This window comes from Citrus clementina, unplaced genomic scaffold (assembly GCF_000493195.1).
Source record: "Citrus clementina cultivar Clemenules unplaced genomic scaffold, Citrus_clementina_v1.0 scaffold_2, whole genome shotgun sequence".
In the NCBI taxonomy this organism is placed as follows: domain Eukaryota; kingdom Viridiplantae; phylum Streptophyta; class Magnoliopsida; order Sapindales; family Rutaceae; genus Citrus; species Citrus x clementina.
This window is the reverse complement of record NW_006262688.1, coordinates 30,701,427-30,718,347: the sequence shown is the minus strand read 5'-3', so window position 1 is coordinate 30,718,347 and position 16,921 is coordinate 30,701,427. Positions and strand designations below refer to the sequence as shown.

The 16,921-nt window shown below is 34.5% G+C and overlaps 1 protein-coding gene and 1 non-coding gene across 4 annotated transcripts in view; one reads left to right on the top strand and one right to left on the bottom strand.

Annotated features, from left to right (window-relative positions):
• Window positions 1-16,560, top strand: part of LOC18051905 (probable LRR receptor-like serine/threonine-protein kinase At1g56140) — a 51,478-nt gene extending 34,918 nt beyond the window's left edge. The window contains exons 1-24 of one of the 3 annotated variants that reach the window (XM_006448712.2): window positions 6,330-6,550; window positions 9,981-10,170; window positions 10,272-10,343; window positions 10,447-10,518; window positions 10,632-10,703; window positions 10,786-10,857; window positions 10,976-11,047; window positions 11,135-11,206; window positions 11,323-11,394; window positions 11,486-11,557; window positions 11,654-11,725; window positions 11,820-11,891; window positions 11,997-12,062; window positions 12,409-12,471; window positions 12,703-12,747; window positions 12,824-12,885; window positions 13,354-13,733; window positions 13,866-14,061; window positions 14,165-14,326; window positions 14,548-14,666; window positions 14,810-15,020; window positions 15,366-15,597; window positions 15,733-15,883; window positions 16,006-16,560. In XM_006448712.2, the coding sequence (XP_006448775.1) occupies window positions 6,418-6,550; window positions 9,981-10,170; window positions 10,272-10,343; window positions 10,447-10,518; window positions 10,632-10,703; window positions 10,786-10,857; window positions 10,976-11,047; window positions 11,135-11,206; window positions 11,323-11,394; window positions 11,486-11,557; window positions 11,654-11,725; window positions 11,820-11,891; window positions 11,997-12,062; window positions 12,409-12,471; window positions 12,703-12,747; window positions 12,824-12,885; window positions 13,354-13,733; window positions 13,866-14,061; window positions 14,165-14,326; window positions 14,548-14,666; window positions 14,810-15,020; window positions 15,366-15,597; window positions 15,733-15,883; window positions 16,006-16,416 (3,141 nt within the window). In that variant the 5' untranslated portion in view covers window positions 6,330-6,417 and the 3' untranslated portion in view covers window positions 16,417-16,560. Of the gene's footprint in view, window positions 1-6,329; window positions 6,551-9,980; window positions 10,171-10,271; window positions 10,344-10,446; window positions 10,519-10,631; window positions 10,704-10,785; window positions 10,858-10,975; window positions 11,048-11,134; window positions 11,207-11,322; window positions 11,395-11,485; window positions 11,558-11,653; window positions 11,726-11,819; window positions 11,892-11,996; window positions 12,063-12,408; window positions 12,472-12,702; window positions 12,748-12,823; window positions 12,886-13,353; window positions 13,734-13,865; window positions 14,062-14,164; window positions 14,327-14,547; window positions 14,667-14,809; window positions 15,021-15,365; window positions 15,598-15,732; window positions 15,884-16,005 lie in introns of those variants that run through there. The other 2 variants (XM_024190451.1, XM_024190449.1) reach the window with 2 other exon arrangements.
• On the bottom strand, window positions 4,780-4,916 carry LOC112101347. Its single transcript, XR_002907474.1, has one exon. It is a non-coding gene; the product is annotated as a small nucleolar RNA Z247 (small nucleolar RNA).
• Window positions 16,561-16,921: the final 361 nt, after the last annotated feature.

Here is a 16,921-nt window from a genome sequence, read left to right as displayed (position 1 = left end):
ATCCGAACACCATGAGAAGGCTCCATACATTGAACTCTATAGAGTCTTTTTTTTTTTTTTAAACAAGAATGAACAAAATACTATACCTTTATAATTGCGGGATGAATAGCCATCTCAATATTTATTTAACGTTGTTTTGTATTAGGAGAATTATTTAACTGGCCCAACAATAAAAGTAACCGTTAGAGCTTGAACGTTAAGCCAACCGTTAAGAAAGAAACATGTTCTTAAAAGAAGAGAGAATCCGAAACCTCCGTATCATCGTCATCATCATCATCATAGTTCATTCATAGCTCTCTCTCATTCTCTTATTCTTATATAAACCTCTCTTCTGCTGCGATTTCTGATCATCAAATCAAATAAAGATGGGTATGGTGGTGGTGATATCATTCCGTTGATGTTGTTCAGCCTATTGCTTGGATTTGGGTGCTTTTACTTGGGAAGAGCTAGAGGAAGACAAGATATCAGAACCAATCCACAAGTTTTTGGGGTGCCAACGCCTCCGCCAGAGTTGAAGAACGAAAATATTGTTTGGCAACAGAGAAAATCAGTGAGAAAATTAGAACTGAATCTAAGGGTGTTCTAGAACATCATTTTCATTAATCACGTTATTAATAATATGTACAATGCTGTTGCTATTTATACTAAGTTGAAGCTCAACTCAGATAGTTGTAATTAGCTACAGCTAATTAACTAATTCTAGCAACTAATCATAACAGCTTAAGCTAATTAACACATGCACAACTATTTACATAACCACCAGGCTCTAGCTGGCATGCCATGTCATCAACTCGTAACTGAATATGGCTGCTGCTGTGATCCTCTGCTCTGCTGACCATCTTGCAATATGAGCTTCCTTAACATCCCCCCCTCAAGCTCAATGGCCTGTTGATGACATTGAGCTTGAATCAAAAGTAGTAAACCTTGATAAATGACAGAGCTTTAGTAAGGACATCAACAACTTGTTCTTCAGTAGGAATGTATTTTACTTCTAATTCTTTTCCAAGCGCTTTGTCTCTAATGTAATGAACACCCAATTCAATGTGTTTAGATTTAGAGTGAAGAATATGATTTCGGGCTAATTCTCCAGCACTCTGATTGTCACACCAAAGAATTGGAGTTGGTAATTGCACAATATTAAGCTCTGATAGTAGGGATTGCAACCAAGAGAGTTCTGAACTTGCTGAAGATAGTGCCCTGTATTCACTCTTTGTGCTGGACTTAGCTGCAATAACTTGCTTTTTTGATGACCAGGAAATCAGATTATTACCAAGGTAAATACAGTAAGCTCCAATAGATTTTTTATCATCAACATCACGTGCCAAGTTAGCATCAGAGTAACCTGTTAGACCTGCAATTCCAAGTGTTCCCTCATTTTGAATGTATAAACCATGAGTGGTTGTAGCTTGAAGATACCTGAGAACTTTCTTGCATGCTAACCAGTGCTGGAGTGTAAGATTGCTAAGATACTGGCTGAGTTTATGTACAGAATATGCAATGTCAGGCCTGGTGAGAATTAAGTACTGAAGTCCCCCAATGACGCTTCCATAAAGTGCTGGTTCTTCAAATTCTTGCCCCAATGGACCCTTAACATTTTTCTCCAGTTTGAAACCAGTACTAAAAGGTGTATCTGATCCTTTGCAATTTTGCATTGAGGCTTTACTTAACAAATCCTTAATATATTTTGTCTGTGAAAGATGCATTCCATGAGTTGTGTAACAAACTTCTACTCCAAGAAAATAGGCCACTAATCCTAAGTCCTTGAGAGCAAAAACCTTACTGAGTTTAATAATGAAATCTTCAAGTAATGCTGAGTCAGGGCCAGTAACCAAAATATCATCAACATAGATTAAGACAATAATAATGCCTTTTTCATCATGTTCAACAAAGAGAGACGTGTCAGCTTTAGAATTGAAGAATTTTCAAGTAGTAAGATAGCTTTTCAGTTTATCATACCAAGCTCTTGGAGCTTGTTTCAATCCATATAGTACCTTGTTAAGCTTGAATATGTAGCCTTCTTTGGATACAAAACCCTCAAGCTGAATCATATACACATCCTCTGACAAATCCCCATTTAAAAGGCATTATTGACATCAATTTGTCTAACCTTTCATGACAGCTAGGCTAAGAATTAATCTCATTGTTGAGGACTTCATTACAAGATTGAATGTTTCTGAATAATCAATACATGCAGTTTGATGAAATCCCTTGGCTACCAACCTAGCTTTATATTTTGAAACTGAGCCATATATGTTGTACTTGGTTCTGAACACCCATTTGCACCCAACTAGTTTATAGGTTGAGCACAAAGCCACAAGATTCCAAGTTTTGTTTTTAATCATATCATTATATTCAGTTTGCATTGCTGCTTTCCGTTTGGGATCAGATAATGCTTCTGAAACAGTAGATGGTTCCGGGCTGTTGTGATTTGTTAAGTAGGCTTTCGGTTTGAATATCTCAGCTTATGCTCTAGTGATCATTTTATGTGTGGAGAGAATTGGTTTAGGTTTAGATAAGTGTGTTGGTTGAATTTGAGAGTGAGATATGATGGGTTGTAAGGATGATGTATTTTGTGTTGTATCAGTTAGAGGTATAAAGGGAATTGGTTGAGTTGGTTAAGAAGTTATGGCTGAATGGGATAAAGTAGCAGGTGGTGAGGGTTGAGATGATGTATTGTGAAAGAGTGGTGAAGATATGGTATGAAGGTGATGAGAATATGTATCATTATCTACAGTATCGACTTCAAAGGTGTTTAAATTGCTATTGGAAACATGAATAATATACTGTTGAAGAAGATTGTATTGAAATTCAGAAGATTTGGATGGAGAATATGAGCTGAAAATATATGAATATGGAAATGAGGTTTCATAAAAAAATAACATGACTAGCTATATAGATTTTACCAGAGGGATTGACACATTTGTAACCCTTATGCAAATGACTATACCCCAGGAAAATACATTTAGATGTATGAGAGTGAAACTTGTGTTGATTGTAGTTTCTAAGAAAGGGAAAACATGAACATCCAGATGTTCTTAAGAATTTGTAATCTGGAGGAAGATGATAGATAGATTCATAAGGAGATTTCATTGATAGAATTGGGGTGGGTAATCTGTTTATGATGTATGTGGCTGTATGGAAAGAATCCCACTAGAATTTAATAGGTAAAGTTGCTTGTGCAAGTAGAGTAAGACTAAGTTTGGTAATATGTCTATGATTTCTCTCTACAATTCCATTTTGGTTATGAGTATATGAACATAAATGTCTAAAGTGAATTCCCTCAGTGTGAAGAAAGTTAACAAAGGATCTAAATTCTCCACCCCGGTATGATTGAAGACATTTTATAGGTCTGTCAAGTTGTTTTTCAATTTGGTTTTTGAAAATTTTATAGACTGACAATGTTTTACTTTTGGTTTTCAAAGGAAATATCCAAGTAAATCTTGTGAAATCATCAATAAAGCTTACATAATATACGTAGCCTTGTAATGAAATCACAGGGACTGGTCCCCATAAATCAGTATGTAATATTTCCAGGGGAGACTTTGTTTTGATATCAGTAGCTGGAAAATGAAGCTTGTGCATTTTTCCTATTTTACAAGCATCACATAAATAAAAGGTTTTATTCTTATTGACAAGATTGAGAGATGAACATGATTTGATTACATGATTCAAGATCTTAGAAGATAGATATCCCAATCTTTGATGCAGTACAGATGTACTTAACAAACACTCAATTTTTACAAGAAGTTGCTGCAGTATACAGGCAAGAGGTGTTATTTGAAATAGTAGAATTGACAACTGAAAACATTGAAAGAGGAGTAGTTGATACAATTAACTCCACAACATAGCTTTGATTAGAAGTAGAAGAGACTATCTTATTAGATGCAACCAATAGCAATTTGTATAAATATTTTTCAGCCTTGCCCTGCAGTATGATCAAATTCCTCACCTTGTCCTTCACAAAACAAAAGTTATCAGTAAACTCTATCACAACGTCATTATCTTTTGTGAGCTTAGAGATGCTAATGAGGTTTTTAGTAATTTGTGGCACTAAAAGGATATCATTTAGTTTAAGAGTTAAAGGAGGCATTATTGGAGTTATATGATTTCGATGCAGCACTTCCAATGTGTGTTATATTTAATCCAGCACCATTGCCAACAAAAAGTTTAGATGTACCTACAAAAGCTTTAGAAACATGCATATTGTTGATATCATTTGTCAGATGGTGTGTTGCACCACTATCCAGATACTAATTTGCATCAGCAGGTCCCTCCATATTAGCCAAATATGTAGATTTTGGATTTCTGTTTGGTGGTGGTCTGTAAGCTCCAGATGCAATAAACTCTTCAAGTTTCTAGCAAATATTAACAGTGTGACCTGTTCTGAAACAGATTTGACAGGTTGGCTTAGAGACATTCCACTGAGGTTTAATGTTTCCAAGCGGTCTACTATTGTTAAATCCACTATTTCAAGCATTTTAATTCCAGTTACCTCCTCCTCAACCTCTCTGATTATCTCCTTGATAAGCTTTGAACTGATGATTGGTGCCATAAGCATTTCCACTGTTAGCATTAAATCCAGAGCCTCCATAACCTCCTTTATAGCCAGCACTGTTAATGTTTCCATAGCCAGAATTATATCCAAAGCCACCAAAACCTTTTCCTCCTGACATATTTCCCCTTTTATAACCTCTGTTGTGAGCAAGATTAGCCTCAAAATTTTGTTTCACATCTGTATTAGCCAGCATATGAGTTTGTTGTTCAATCCTAACTTCTTGAGTTAGGAGCATAGCATAAGCTTCGTTTACATTCATTTTCCTCACTCTTACTTGTCCAGTAATGTAGGTAGCAATAGAGTTATAATCTGGACCTAAGCCAAAGAGTATATGCAGAATTAAATCATCATCACTTAATGCATTTCCTGCTGCAGCCATATTATCAACAATATTTTTCATCTTAATGAAATAATCAGTAATTTTTAGATCATCTTTCCTAGTTGAGTTCATCATATATCTCAAGTGTAGAAGCCTAGATTTAAATTGTGATCCAAATTGAACTTCAATAGCTTTCCATACCTCATGAGAAGTCTCTAGATTGAAAACTAGACTAATGATACCTTCACTCATTGAAGAAAGCAACCAGCCAAGAAGCACCTGATCTTGTGATCTCCAAGTTACAAAGTCTAGATTCTCTACAGATCTCAGATCATCTCTAATTCTTTGAGCAATGTGTGAAGGAGGTGGAGTGGTTGAGTCATCAATGAATTTCTCAAGTCTGTTGCCACGAATTAAAGCAAGAACTCGAGATCGCCAAATCAAATAATTGGATTGATCTAGCTTAATAGGTGTATTGAAAGTGAATGTCACATTTGTTGAGTTAACAGTTGTGTGATTGACTGGCGCTTGAGAAGAAAAAGAAACTAGATGGACTGAAACCATTGCTACTAGCTCTGATACCAAGTTGAAGAATGAAAATATTGTTTGGCAACTGAGAAAATCAATGAGAAAATAAGAACGGAATCTAAGAGTTTTCTAGAACATCATTTTCATTAATCATGTTATTAATGATATACACAATGCTGTTGCTATTTATACTAAGCTGAAGCTCAGCTTAGATAGTTGTAATTAGCTACAGCTAATTAACTGATTCTAACAACTAATCATAACAGCTTAAGCTAATTAACACATGCACAACTATTTACATAACCACCAGACTCCAGCTGGCATGCCATATCATCAACTCGTAACTGAATGTGGCTGCTGCTGTGATCCTCTGCTCTTGCAAATATGAGCTTCCTTGACAGCCAGGCACAGGCAGTGAAGCTACTACATTCACTTACCCATCCCCTCCTGCTGCTGCTGCTACTAAATTCAAGCCCGACAATTCAGCCAACGTCTAGACTCTGATTAATTCATTGCTTTGCTTCTTCCGCATGTGCAGATATTGTTTTCCCCCTCTTCTGCTGTGGGTGTGTACAAATGTACTGTGTCCCTGGGAGTAACACTCTGCGTTCTTCTAAATTGAATATGTTGATACAATTTTATGTTGAGTTTGCGTCGGCAAAAGTGCTGTGGATGATAATAATCCGGTGAGGGTGGGAAAGAGACACTAAGATTTCATCGTATTGGTTAAGATGCAATGTATTATATTGTTTTTATTATGCACATATGAGAGTTGAATTTGGTCAATTCTGATACATTTTTATTTTATTTTATTTTTTATTTTGTTTTTGAACGACTTTTCTTTGATAGATGGAACGACTTAAAATGCTTGCACGACACTGGAGAAAAAGACAAATATTGACTGACTCTGGCCAGCTTCTTCTTCTTCTACATATTCTTTAACTTTAACAAAACTATAGATTCAAAAATTAGCATTAAATTCTCCTTATTCTGGGTTTGTAAATTGTAACGAGAAATGAAGATGAATTTTGGAGTGGGATCGTTGAAGCTGCTGCTTTCTTCCTCACTACTATTCGCTCATCTCTTCCTGCTAATTTGTTTATCCAACGCTCAACATAACACCAATGCTACGACCGACCCTGCTGAAGGTATATATATCCATTTTCTTTAACACATTTAATTTCTCCTCGTTAATTAATTCTCTTGCTAGCCAGCCACCGCCCGCCGTTTTCTTTTCTTTTCTTTTTCTTTTTTCTTTTCTTTGTTTAATTTGACATAAATTAATTATGTGTATGTGTAGTAGCTTGGTTCTTTTCTGAAAACAATTAACTTTATATGCACAGTGAGCTTTTATATTAATTAACTTTCTAAAATTTTATATTTATATAATTCTGAGTCCTAAAATTCCTAAAAAAAAAATCGTGGACTTTTTCTGTTTCCAAAAAGTGAAAGTAGTTGTGCAATTCCAATTTATTTTCCTAAATCATATATTTCACATTATTATCTCTTTAGACTTCAAACAAACGAGGCTACATATATAAAGACCTTTAACTATTTAACTTCAATAATTTCTTCATCTAATGGGACCACTTTTTTTTTTCAATATAATAATTATAATAATTGAAATTTTCACATTGAGATATATCATAGATACATACAATAATTAAGGACTATCTTCGCTGCCTGGTTTCAAGCCCCTATTAGTCAAGCATGTGGATCCTTCTTAATAAATGAGTTGAAACGTTCTGAAAAAGAGTGATCCTAAACCTTCCAAATTATATCCCAAACAGTACGATATAAATGTTCATTCCATACGCCACCACCCCCACCGCAAAAGGGCCAAAAAAAAAAAAAGGCGATAACTTAATTAATTTAGAGGCAGGACTGAATTTTGGCATTCTTTGCTAGAAACTCTTAATTTAATTTTTATCAAATTTGTTAACTGTGTTTATACTTTTACATCGTACACGAGGGAATTCAAAATCTTCTAATTTAAAATTTGTTGTACGTATTCACTCTTTAATTAATAATAAAAAAAAAACAGATATTGATTTTATATATAATCATATCTAAAGTGCATTAACTCTAAAGTGTACATATATAGCCATTCTCTAATGTGTGAGCTCTTTTTTTTTTTCATACGAATGCATTGTTAAATTGTGCAATTTAATAGAGTCAATACAAACACGTTTAGGTTGGCAAAATATGGACTTATTTAAGTTTTTTCCAAGCCTGAGCCCATGTCCATATTGTAGACAACAAGCCTAGATAAGTCCAAGTTTGGATGGACAGGCCTTGAGCCAGACTTGGGCTTGTTCCATTAAATATAAAATAATTTTTTAATAAAATAAAAAATATTTAAATAAAAAATAATTATCCAATAGATAATAGAATAATAGTCTAATACACAAAATAACACAACATAATAAATCACAAATACTAATATGAAAAAAATATTAATTTAATATTTTGAGTTTTTTATTTAAATTTAATTTTTTTTTGTATAAATTAAAAAGCTAGGCCCTTATTTAGATCCAATTTGTGTCGACTTTATATTTTTCAACCCATATTCAGGCCCAACTCATGTCGACCAGACTTCAAGGCCGTGTTTTTGTCAACTCTAGACACGCTACTAAATCGCACGGTTTAGCAGTGTGTTCACATTAAAAAAAAAAAAGTACTCGAACCTGAAAATGATTCTCAGGTGCAAGCGCCCTCTTTTTTTTTTTTTTTTAATGCATATCACGTTTTTAAACCGTATGGCTTAAAAGAGTAAAAAAAACATAACTCTCTTAAATACCATGGTTTAAAAGCATGCCGCATAAAAAAATGGCACCCACACTAAAGAACGACTACATCACGTTAAAATATATAATAACATCTATACCTTATTCAAAAGCATATTTGAAATTTGCACACTTCACATCTTACTATATATGCATATATCTTAAATATATACATATGAGCATAAACGTGCTTAAAATGCAAGTCATGCAGCACTGCACGTCGTGGTCCAACCTCAACTAATTGGAAAATGAACTGTATGAAACCCTGCGAAAACCTAGAAAAATTTGGATAAATAAGAAAATGGTGAACTTGCAGTTCAATGAGTAGATACAATTATATATATTAAAATAAAGTAGTGCACTAATAATTATACACAATCATATGACATAATTCTACACTGAACATAATACATAAGAAAACATAAAATCATACATGAGAAAAATGCACTAAATAATACCCAGGGGAAATAATTGTCGCACTCGTCGGGATTATCATTGCGTGAATATAGTGAGGAATAACCTCTTAATATCCAACGGAATTTAACTTCATCACACAGGTATAGTACTCTAACTCTCAATATGTATACGCAAAGTACTTAACAAGAAGAGTACACATATGGTGCTTGGCAATCACATTTAGGGATTCAATCACTCATATAATGAGCATACATATAATCATGATATACTACTAAATCATACTATTAAATCATCTCACAAATCCTGACTCAATTACTGTTTTGTTTTGTGGGGCTTTTGTTAATTCCTAAGAACTTAAATTTCTTTTAAACACAAGATTCAAAAATTATAGAAATTTTCTAATTTTAAATTTTAAAGTGCGAGAAAGTCCAATAAATCTTTTAAATCCTACAGTATTAAAGTGTTAATTTCATAATTCTTTAAAGATGTGTAATTTAAAAAAAATTTCAAACCTTTTCCACACTTTAAAATTTTAGACTAAAAAACTACTATAAAAAATTAACGACTGATATAAAAACTCAAAAGTATGCTAAAAATTATAACATAACTGTTCATACTTTCTAAATCCATTATCCACTAATTCTCGAAATATAAATCTAACTGTTGAATTCCATGTCCCCTCAACTTTCCCGTATTAGCTTTCATTATTACTTGATTTTCACTCTTGGCTTCTTAATTTCTTTTCTCCTTATATTTTCTTCTTTCTATTTTATCTCTTCTTTTCTTTTCTTTTCTTTCTTTCTCTCGTTTTCTTTCAATTTCTTCTATCTTCCAATTGTTTTTTATGGTTCGATTATGAAAATGGTGAGAGCTGCTTCAATTCTTCACTTTATATGTGCCCACCGTATATAAGCATGCACGGCAAGCACGCATGTGAAGTATGCGTGTGCTCTAATTAAGAGTCTATTTGGGATTGAGGTGCTGCAGCTTTTAAACTTCAGTTGTTGTGGAAAAAAAATTATAATTATAAAATAAAAATTAATAATATATAATGAATATAATTTTTAAATAATAATTTTGATAAAATTATTAAGATATAATATATTTTTCATTATATAAGTGAAAAATCATATCAAAATAGCTTAAAAGATACAGCAGTTAGTATTTATTAAACACTTAAATACTATAACTTTTAAGTTACAGCTGTCGAATCTCAATCCCAAATGCACTCTAAAACAAACAGCTTGCTGTTGCTTTTGAAAATCAGCGGCGTTTGGCTTACAAGCATGCAGGTGCATCACAATATGTTAATGAATTTATGGAATTAAATGATCTCATTTGGTAACAAACTAGCATGCATGTGTTTGATGAGCAGTGAGGGCACTGAACTCAATACTGCAGCAATGGGATGCACCGGCCGCGCCATTATGGAACATAAGTGGAAACCCATGCAGTGGATCTGCACTCAATGCAACTGATTCTGAATTTGAGAGCCCAAATAACAATCCTGCTATTGTTTGTAACTGCACCTTTGACAATGGTGCTACTTGCCACATTACTAAACTGTAATGCTCTCTTAGTATATCTCTGCGCTTGTTAATTAATATTAATTTCTAAAATGGTTGATGCATCTGCAATCTAATGGTTTGTTTTTTTTTTTTCACAGGAGAGTATATGGACTAAACAAAAAAGGGGTGATTCCTGAAGAGCTAGTAACTTTGCAATACCTGACAGTTCTGTATGGATTTGTCACTTATATATATTATCTGTCCTTCAGTTTGTATGTATAAATCAAATTTATGTAATCAACATGATTAACAATTTCTCTTTGAATTTTGTAGGAAAATTGATCAAAATTTCTTCACTGGCCCCTTGCCTTCATTTATTGGAAATTTGTCTCGATTGATGTTTCTGTAAGTATTGAAATTGGCTTTTTCTAATATTCTCTGATTTGATTTTTGGATTAGGCTGCAAATTCTTTATTCTTTGTGTGTTGTGTAACGGAGTGTTATATTTTTGTGTACAGGTCATTTTCCCACAATGACTTCTCGGGGCCTGTCCCCAGGGAGCTGGGAAACCTTAAGGAGTTAACTGTTCTGTAAGATTGGAATTTCATTTTTATTTTTATTCTTCTTCTTCTTCTTTTAAATCAGTGTAAAAATTTTAATTTCAAATTGCAGTGCTTTTGGTACCAACAATTTCTCAGGAGCGCTCCCTCCAGAACTTGGCAACTTAGCCAAACTTGAGCAACTGTAGTTTCTAAATTTCTTTCTTTCTTTTTACATATTTGATCATTATCATTTTTTTTTTCAATTTAGCAAAGCTGCAGGTTTATGAAACAAAGTAATTTTCAATTGATAAATTCAACAGTTACATAGACAGTTGTGGGGCCGGTGGTGAAATTCCCTCCACATTTGCTAAACTTCGCAATATGCAAACTCTGTAAGCAAAGTTTTTTACATATGACATTTTGTTTCTCTCCGGCATAAAGATTGTGCTGCCTAAATTGATTAATTTGTTAAATTTCAGGTGGGCATCAGATAATCCTTTTACAGGCAAAATACCAGACTTCATTGGCAATTGGACTAAGCTTAAGTCCTTGTATGCTTCGTATAACTCCTTGACTATATACATTATCTGTGTTCTGTGTAGCGCATTAAAGATTTTGCTTGGCTTCTGATAGTTTTCCTAACATGTTTGTCAAAATGTTGCTGTAGGAGATTTCAGGGGAATTCTTTTCAAGGTCCTATCCCATCCAGTTTGTCTAAGTTGGCTTCATTAGAATCCTTGTGAGTAAATCTTTTCCTGACAATCTCTTGGTCTCTCATTCTCTCTTTGGAAGCATGAATCATATCCGTGATGTTTGAATTGATTGTTTAGACAAATGGGCGATATATATAACGTGAGTTCATCTCTTGATTTCGTTATGAGTTTGAAGAACTTAAATGACTTGTAAGTATACTGCCTATATATTTCATTGTGTTTGGCAGCCTTCTCATTTTGACTCTGATTAGTTATGAGTTGGTTTTTTGTTCTTCTACTCCATAGGTCCCTAAGAAATGCTCTGATCACTGGTACTATTCCATCTGGAATTGGAGAGCTTCAAATGTTACAGATATTGTAAGTTGATATTAAGAAATAAATTATATAGTGCCACTTTCCTTTTCTCATTTTGATATATATTTTTCCCAAAATTTTTATCTATATTTTGCAGGGACTTGAGTTTCAACAACTTAACAGGCCAAATCCCAGCAACTTTGTTCAATATCGATTCTCTTGAATACTTGTAAATTCTTTGAAGCTTTCCTTCATCAATTCAAGATTTTTACTTTTGGACTTTGGTCATTGTTTTGTTATTGCCAATGCTGCTTACGCTGCTTTCAATGGCCAGGTTTCTTGGAAACAATAGTTTGTCAGGAACACTTCCTGATCAAAAAAGTGAAAACCTTCAAAAAATGTAAGCTTTGGTTCAGCTTTCTGATTTATTGAAAGAAAAATTCTAGAAATTCATCCCTATGCTTGCTCCTCAATGTGCCCTTATACCCACAGATAAACACTGATTTTCTCCTCAGTACTTGCAATTCAAACCATGAGAATATACGTTGCATGTTTCGATTTGAAAGTGTTTTAGATTTAGGCCAGTGATTATCATCTTCCATGCATGCATCAGCTGTGACTTCTGGCTTCTTTCTCTGGCAACAAAACAATATACTCAGCCAGGTTTTTTATTTGTCTAACATATATATACGTTGGTTCACATGTTTGAACTTGTTTACTAGTGCTTAACAAAATTTTTCCTGCAGAGATTTATCTCATAATCATCTATCAGGAACTTTTCCATTGTGGGTGAATTCAGAATTACAAATGTATGTCTCTTAAACTATGATAATGCTCCGTTCATCTTCATTTTCTAGAATTGCCTCTTTGTGCTGGAGTTCAGACCTTGTCAAGCTTATTGCTCATACTAAACCAATGGTCCTAGTTTCTTTACTTTTATCATTCTACTATAACAGTTGTATGAGAATTTCATGAAGTCTCCTGCCCTTGCATCTCTGTCCAAAAATTTTACAATTAATGCATTGCATGGAACTGTATAGGAATCTGGCAGTGAACAACTTCAAATTTGACATATCAAACATAAGGTGAGTTTTGGTCCTTTACTTTTCTTTTAATCATGTTAACAGATAATGTGAACTAATTGTTCTCTGTGCTTGCCAGTGTCTTTCCAGGATTGAACTGTCTTCAGAGGAACTTCACATGCAATAGAAATGCTCCACAATGTAAGCTGCCTTCTCTGTGCTGTTTGCAGTTTCATATTTTCATAAGCTATTGTGGCTCCACACTTAAGAAGAAAGAACGCCTGTCTAACTATACTTCTGAATTGCTGAGGAAAAAACTTTAATAAGAGCAGGAAGTAGTACAGAAGTTTTAAATATGACTTCAGGTAGCTTTGTTGCAAGTGGGGATAATTTTTGTTACCACTGTCAGTCGAAATTGTAGAGTAGTTACATTGTAAATTTGGTGTATTAAGCCATCTTGGCTTTAAAAAGCTTTGATGTGATAAAGTGAGTTTCCATGTGATGAGAATTGAAAAATATTTGTAACGTGCTGGATGTGTAAATAAAAAAAACACTGCCTGAATGATTTCCTATTACCCAGTTATTGACCTTTATGCAAAAAAATTGTTGAAATTTGATGTCGGAATTCAATCTGAAAATAGCTAGCGATTTTTGTCTTTGCATTTGCAGATGCAAACTTCTCAATCAAATGTGCTAGTCCAGAAATGAGAGCTGATAACATAGTGTATGAGGGTGATAACTCATATCTTGGCGCATCGGCCTTTGTTGTGACCAATACAGAAAAATGGGCAGTTAGTAAAGTGGGTCTGTTTAATGGAAGAGAAAATGCATCTTATGTGCTAAACACTCAAGATCAAGTGACGGGCACCCGGACTCCAAAGCTTTATCAGACGTCAAGGATATCCGCCGGATCACTTAGATACTATGGCCTGGGTCTTGTGAATGGACCTTATAATGTAAGCTTGTTATTCGCAGAAACAAATTTTCCTGATCCAAGCACAGAAAGGTGGGAGAGTCGTGGAAGGCGTGTTTTTGATATCTATGTTCAGGTAAACAAATGCCCTGAACCAAAAATTTGGAGCTGGAGATCATGTGATTCCGAGATTACAATCTCTCTCTCTCTCTCTCTCTTTTTATGCATTGAGAAATAATAATTCTATCTCTAATTGTCGATCTTCTAGGGAACTCTCCGGTGGAAGGATTTTGACATATCAAAGGAGGCGGGAGGGCCTAACAGAGCTATTATAAAAAACTTCAGTGCTACTGTGTCAGAAAACCATCTCGAAATTCACCTATTTTGGGCTGGTAAAGGGACCTGCTGCATACCTAAACAAGGTAATTATGGACCAGCAATTTCAGCTCTCAGTGTCGTTTCAGGTAAAGCATATGATTCGAGTGAATCTTCATTTAAGATGGAATATAATAAATAAAATGGCTTACATGCTTCTCTGCTCCTAATAACTGAGTTTTTACTGCTCAGCTTTCAAACCATCTGTAAGTGGATTACCCCCAAGTACTCCGGGGAATAAGAACCACACAGGGTTGATTGTTGGCATTGCAGTACCTCTTGGAATTTTGGGCTTGATAGTGATATCTATAATGTTCTACTTGTGGAGAGAAAAAGACAACGATGATGAGGAAGGTAAGAAGAGTCCATTGACAATTTAACAATATGTAATAGTAGTTGTAGCAAGCTTGTTCATGAAACTCAATGAATTTGTAATTCCATATTGGTAGATGTTCCACTTAATTCATCTTTTGTCATATAAATCCTTCATTATTTTGTAATTTTGATATCACAAACAGTTATGGTATCCCATCCTATACTCTGTCCATAATTTTTGTCTTGGTTTGGGCCTGCAGTGCTAGTTGGGATAGGCTCTAAACCAAACATTTTCGGCTATGCTGAGTTGAGATCTGCAACAAAAGACTTTAACCGTTCAAACAAGCTTGGAGAGGGAGGATATGGACCTGTGTACAAGGTAACAGCTAATTCATAGTTGTCTTGCATCCTGGCTTTGCCATCAATGGGTGATCATAGCCTGACATTGCAACTAGAAAACAAAGCAATTTTCACTAGGATGTAGGGGATATTTTTCAAATTGTTAAATGTTGTACTTGACAGGGTACTCTATCTGATGGGAGAGTAATAGCTGTGAAGCAACTTTCAATAGCATCTCACCAAGGGAAGAATCAATTTGTAAATGAGATTGCGACCATATCTGCAGTGCAACATCGCAATCTTGTGAGATTGTATGGATGCTGCATTGAAGGAGCCAGGCGCCTCCTTGTTTATGAGTATCTTGAAAACAAAAGCCTCGATCAAGTATTTTTCGGTATGATTATCAATTCATTCTTACTCTATGATAATCAATTCATTCTTACTACAAATAAGTAGTAGAAAATAGCGCAAACGCCGTGTTTTAACTTGGTTGCTGAGGCAAAGAATTCAAAGAAGAAAGTGCTGAGTCACTGACTTTTGGAAATAGCATGATCTATTTTGTAATCTTAAATCCAGAATATATTGTTTAGACAATGTCCATAACTGCAAATTAGCCACAATCACTATCCTAAAGCTGATTGACAATGTCTCAGTGAGACCTCATGCAGATAAATGAATTGTCAATTTGCCCTTCTGTAACTCCATAAATTTCTAACCACTGCAGCCAACATTTCTGCAGGAGACAATGAATTGCATCTGGATTGGCCTACCAGGTTCAGCATATGCTTGGGAACAGCAAGAGGGCTGGCTTATCTTCATGAAGAATCCAGGCCTAGGATTGTACATCGAGATGTCAAAGCAAGTAATATTTTACTTGATGCAGAGCTCTGCCCCAAGATATCGGATTTTGGATTGGCAAAGCTGTATGATGACAAGAAAACCCACATCAGCACAAGAGTTTCAGGGACCGTGTAATCTCCTTTAACATTTCTTCTTACCATTCTTCCAAAAATGATAATTCCATAGTGCATAATACAGGCCTTATCTTCCAATTTTTGGATACAATGGAGTTTGAAGATTTTGATCGGTAACTATTGATCTTGTAGTGGATATTTGGCACCGGAGTATGCAATGCGCGGACACTTGACAGAGAAGGCCGATGTTTTCAGTTTTGGCGTTGTTGCATTGGAGATCATAAGTGGAAGAGCAAACTCTGACAACAGTTTGGATATGGAAAAGATTTATCTTCTCGAATGGGTGAAGAAAATAATCTTGAACTTCATTCTGCTTTCTTCCTTTCTTATCTCTGCATTCTTCTGGTTAAAGAAACTTAATTTTTTAAATCTTTATCTGAATTATTGTCTATATGATGTTTCTAGGCTTGGAATCTCTATGAAAATAATCAAAGTTTGGGGCTTGTAGATCCTACATTAACAGAGTTTAACAACAAGGAAGCTCTTCGAGTGATAGGAGTAGCTCTCTTGTGCACTCAAACATCACCAACGATGAGGCCACCAATGTCACGCGTTGTGGCCATGCTTGCTGGGGATATAGAAGTTGGCACAGTTGTTTCAAAGCCAAGTTATTTGACAGGTTGGGATTTTAAAGATATAACAGCAAGCTTTTTGAACGAAGACACGCCAACGCCTTCATCATCTAATAAAAGAAGTAACAGCAAGGAGAAAAGCCAAAGAGAAAATCCAGTTGACGATCATAGTGAAGGAATTGATGCATTACTCTTCCCAGTAAATGTCACACAGCTAGCTGTTATCGTAGCAGAAGGGAGGTGAGAAATATTTTGTCGCTCGCTGCTGTGATCTTACTATTTGCTAGTTTCTGAAACAAAGACAGCCTAGTGCCGGTGGAGGATGTTGGGAAAATATGTTCTTTCAAAGCATATGTGTTTATTTAATTGTAATAAATAAATTTTTTTGAGTAAAGTCTATTGCATAATTTATTTAATTGTAATAAATATCTTAATTGCATAATTTTTTTAGTAAAGTCTATTTAATCATATTATATGTATTTATGTGATCACCATGTGGATTCACAGAAGACATAAATACAAGTTATCTTATAATTAAATAAATTAAGTTCGCAGTTGATAAATAAAGTTGGGCACTTTATTTAGGTTTAGACTGTAGTAAATTAATTAAATGATTTGTCTTAATCATGTATGAATTTACTGATGTAGTTTAACTACATTGAGCTGGATCACATATGAGATTTAATTAACTTTGAAATAACTGTCAGACTTATTAAATCTCATAGGTATTGATTTTACTGTAATCTTAA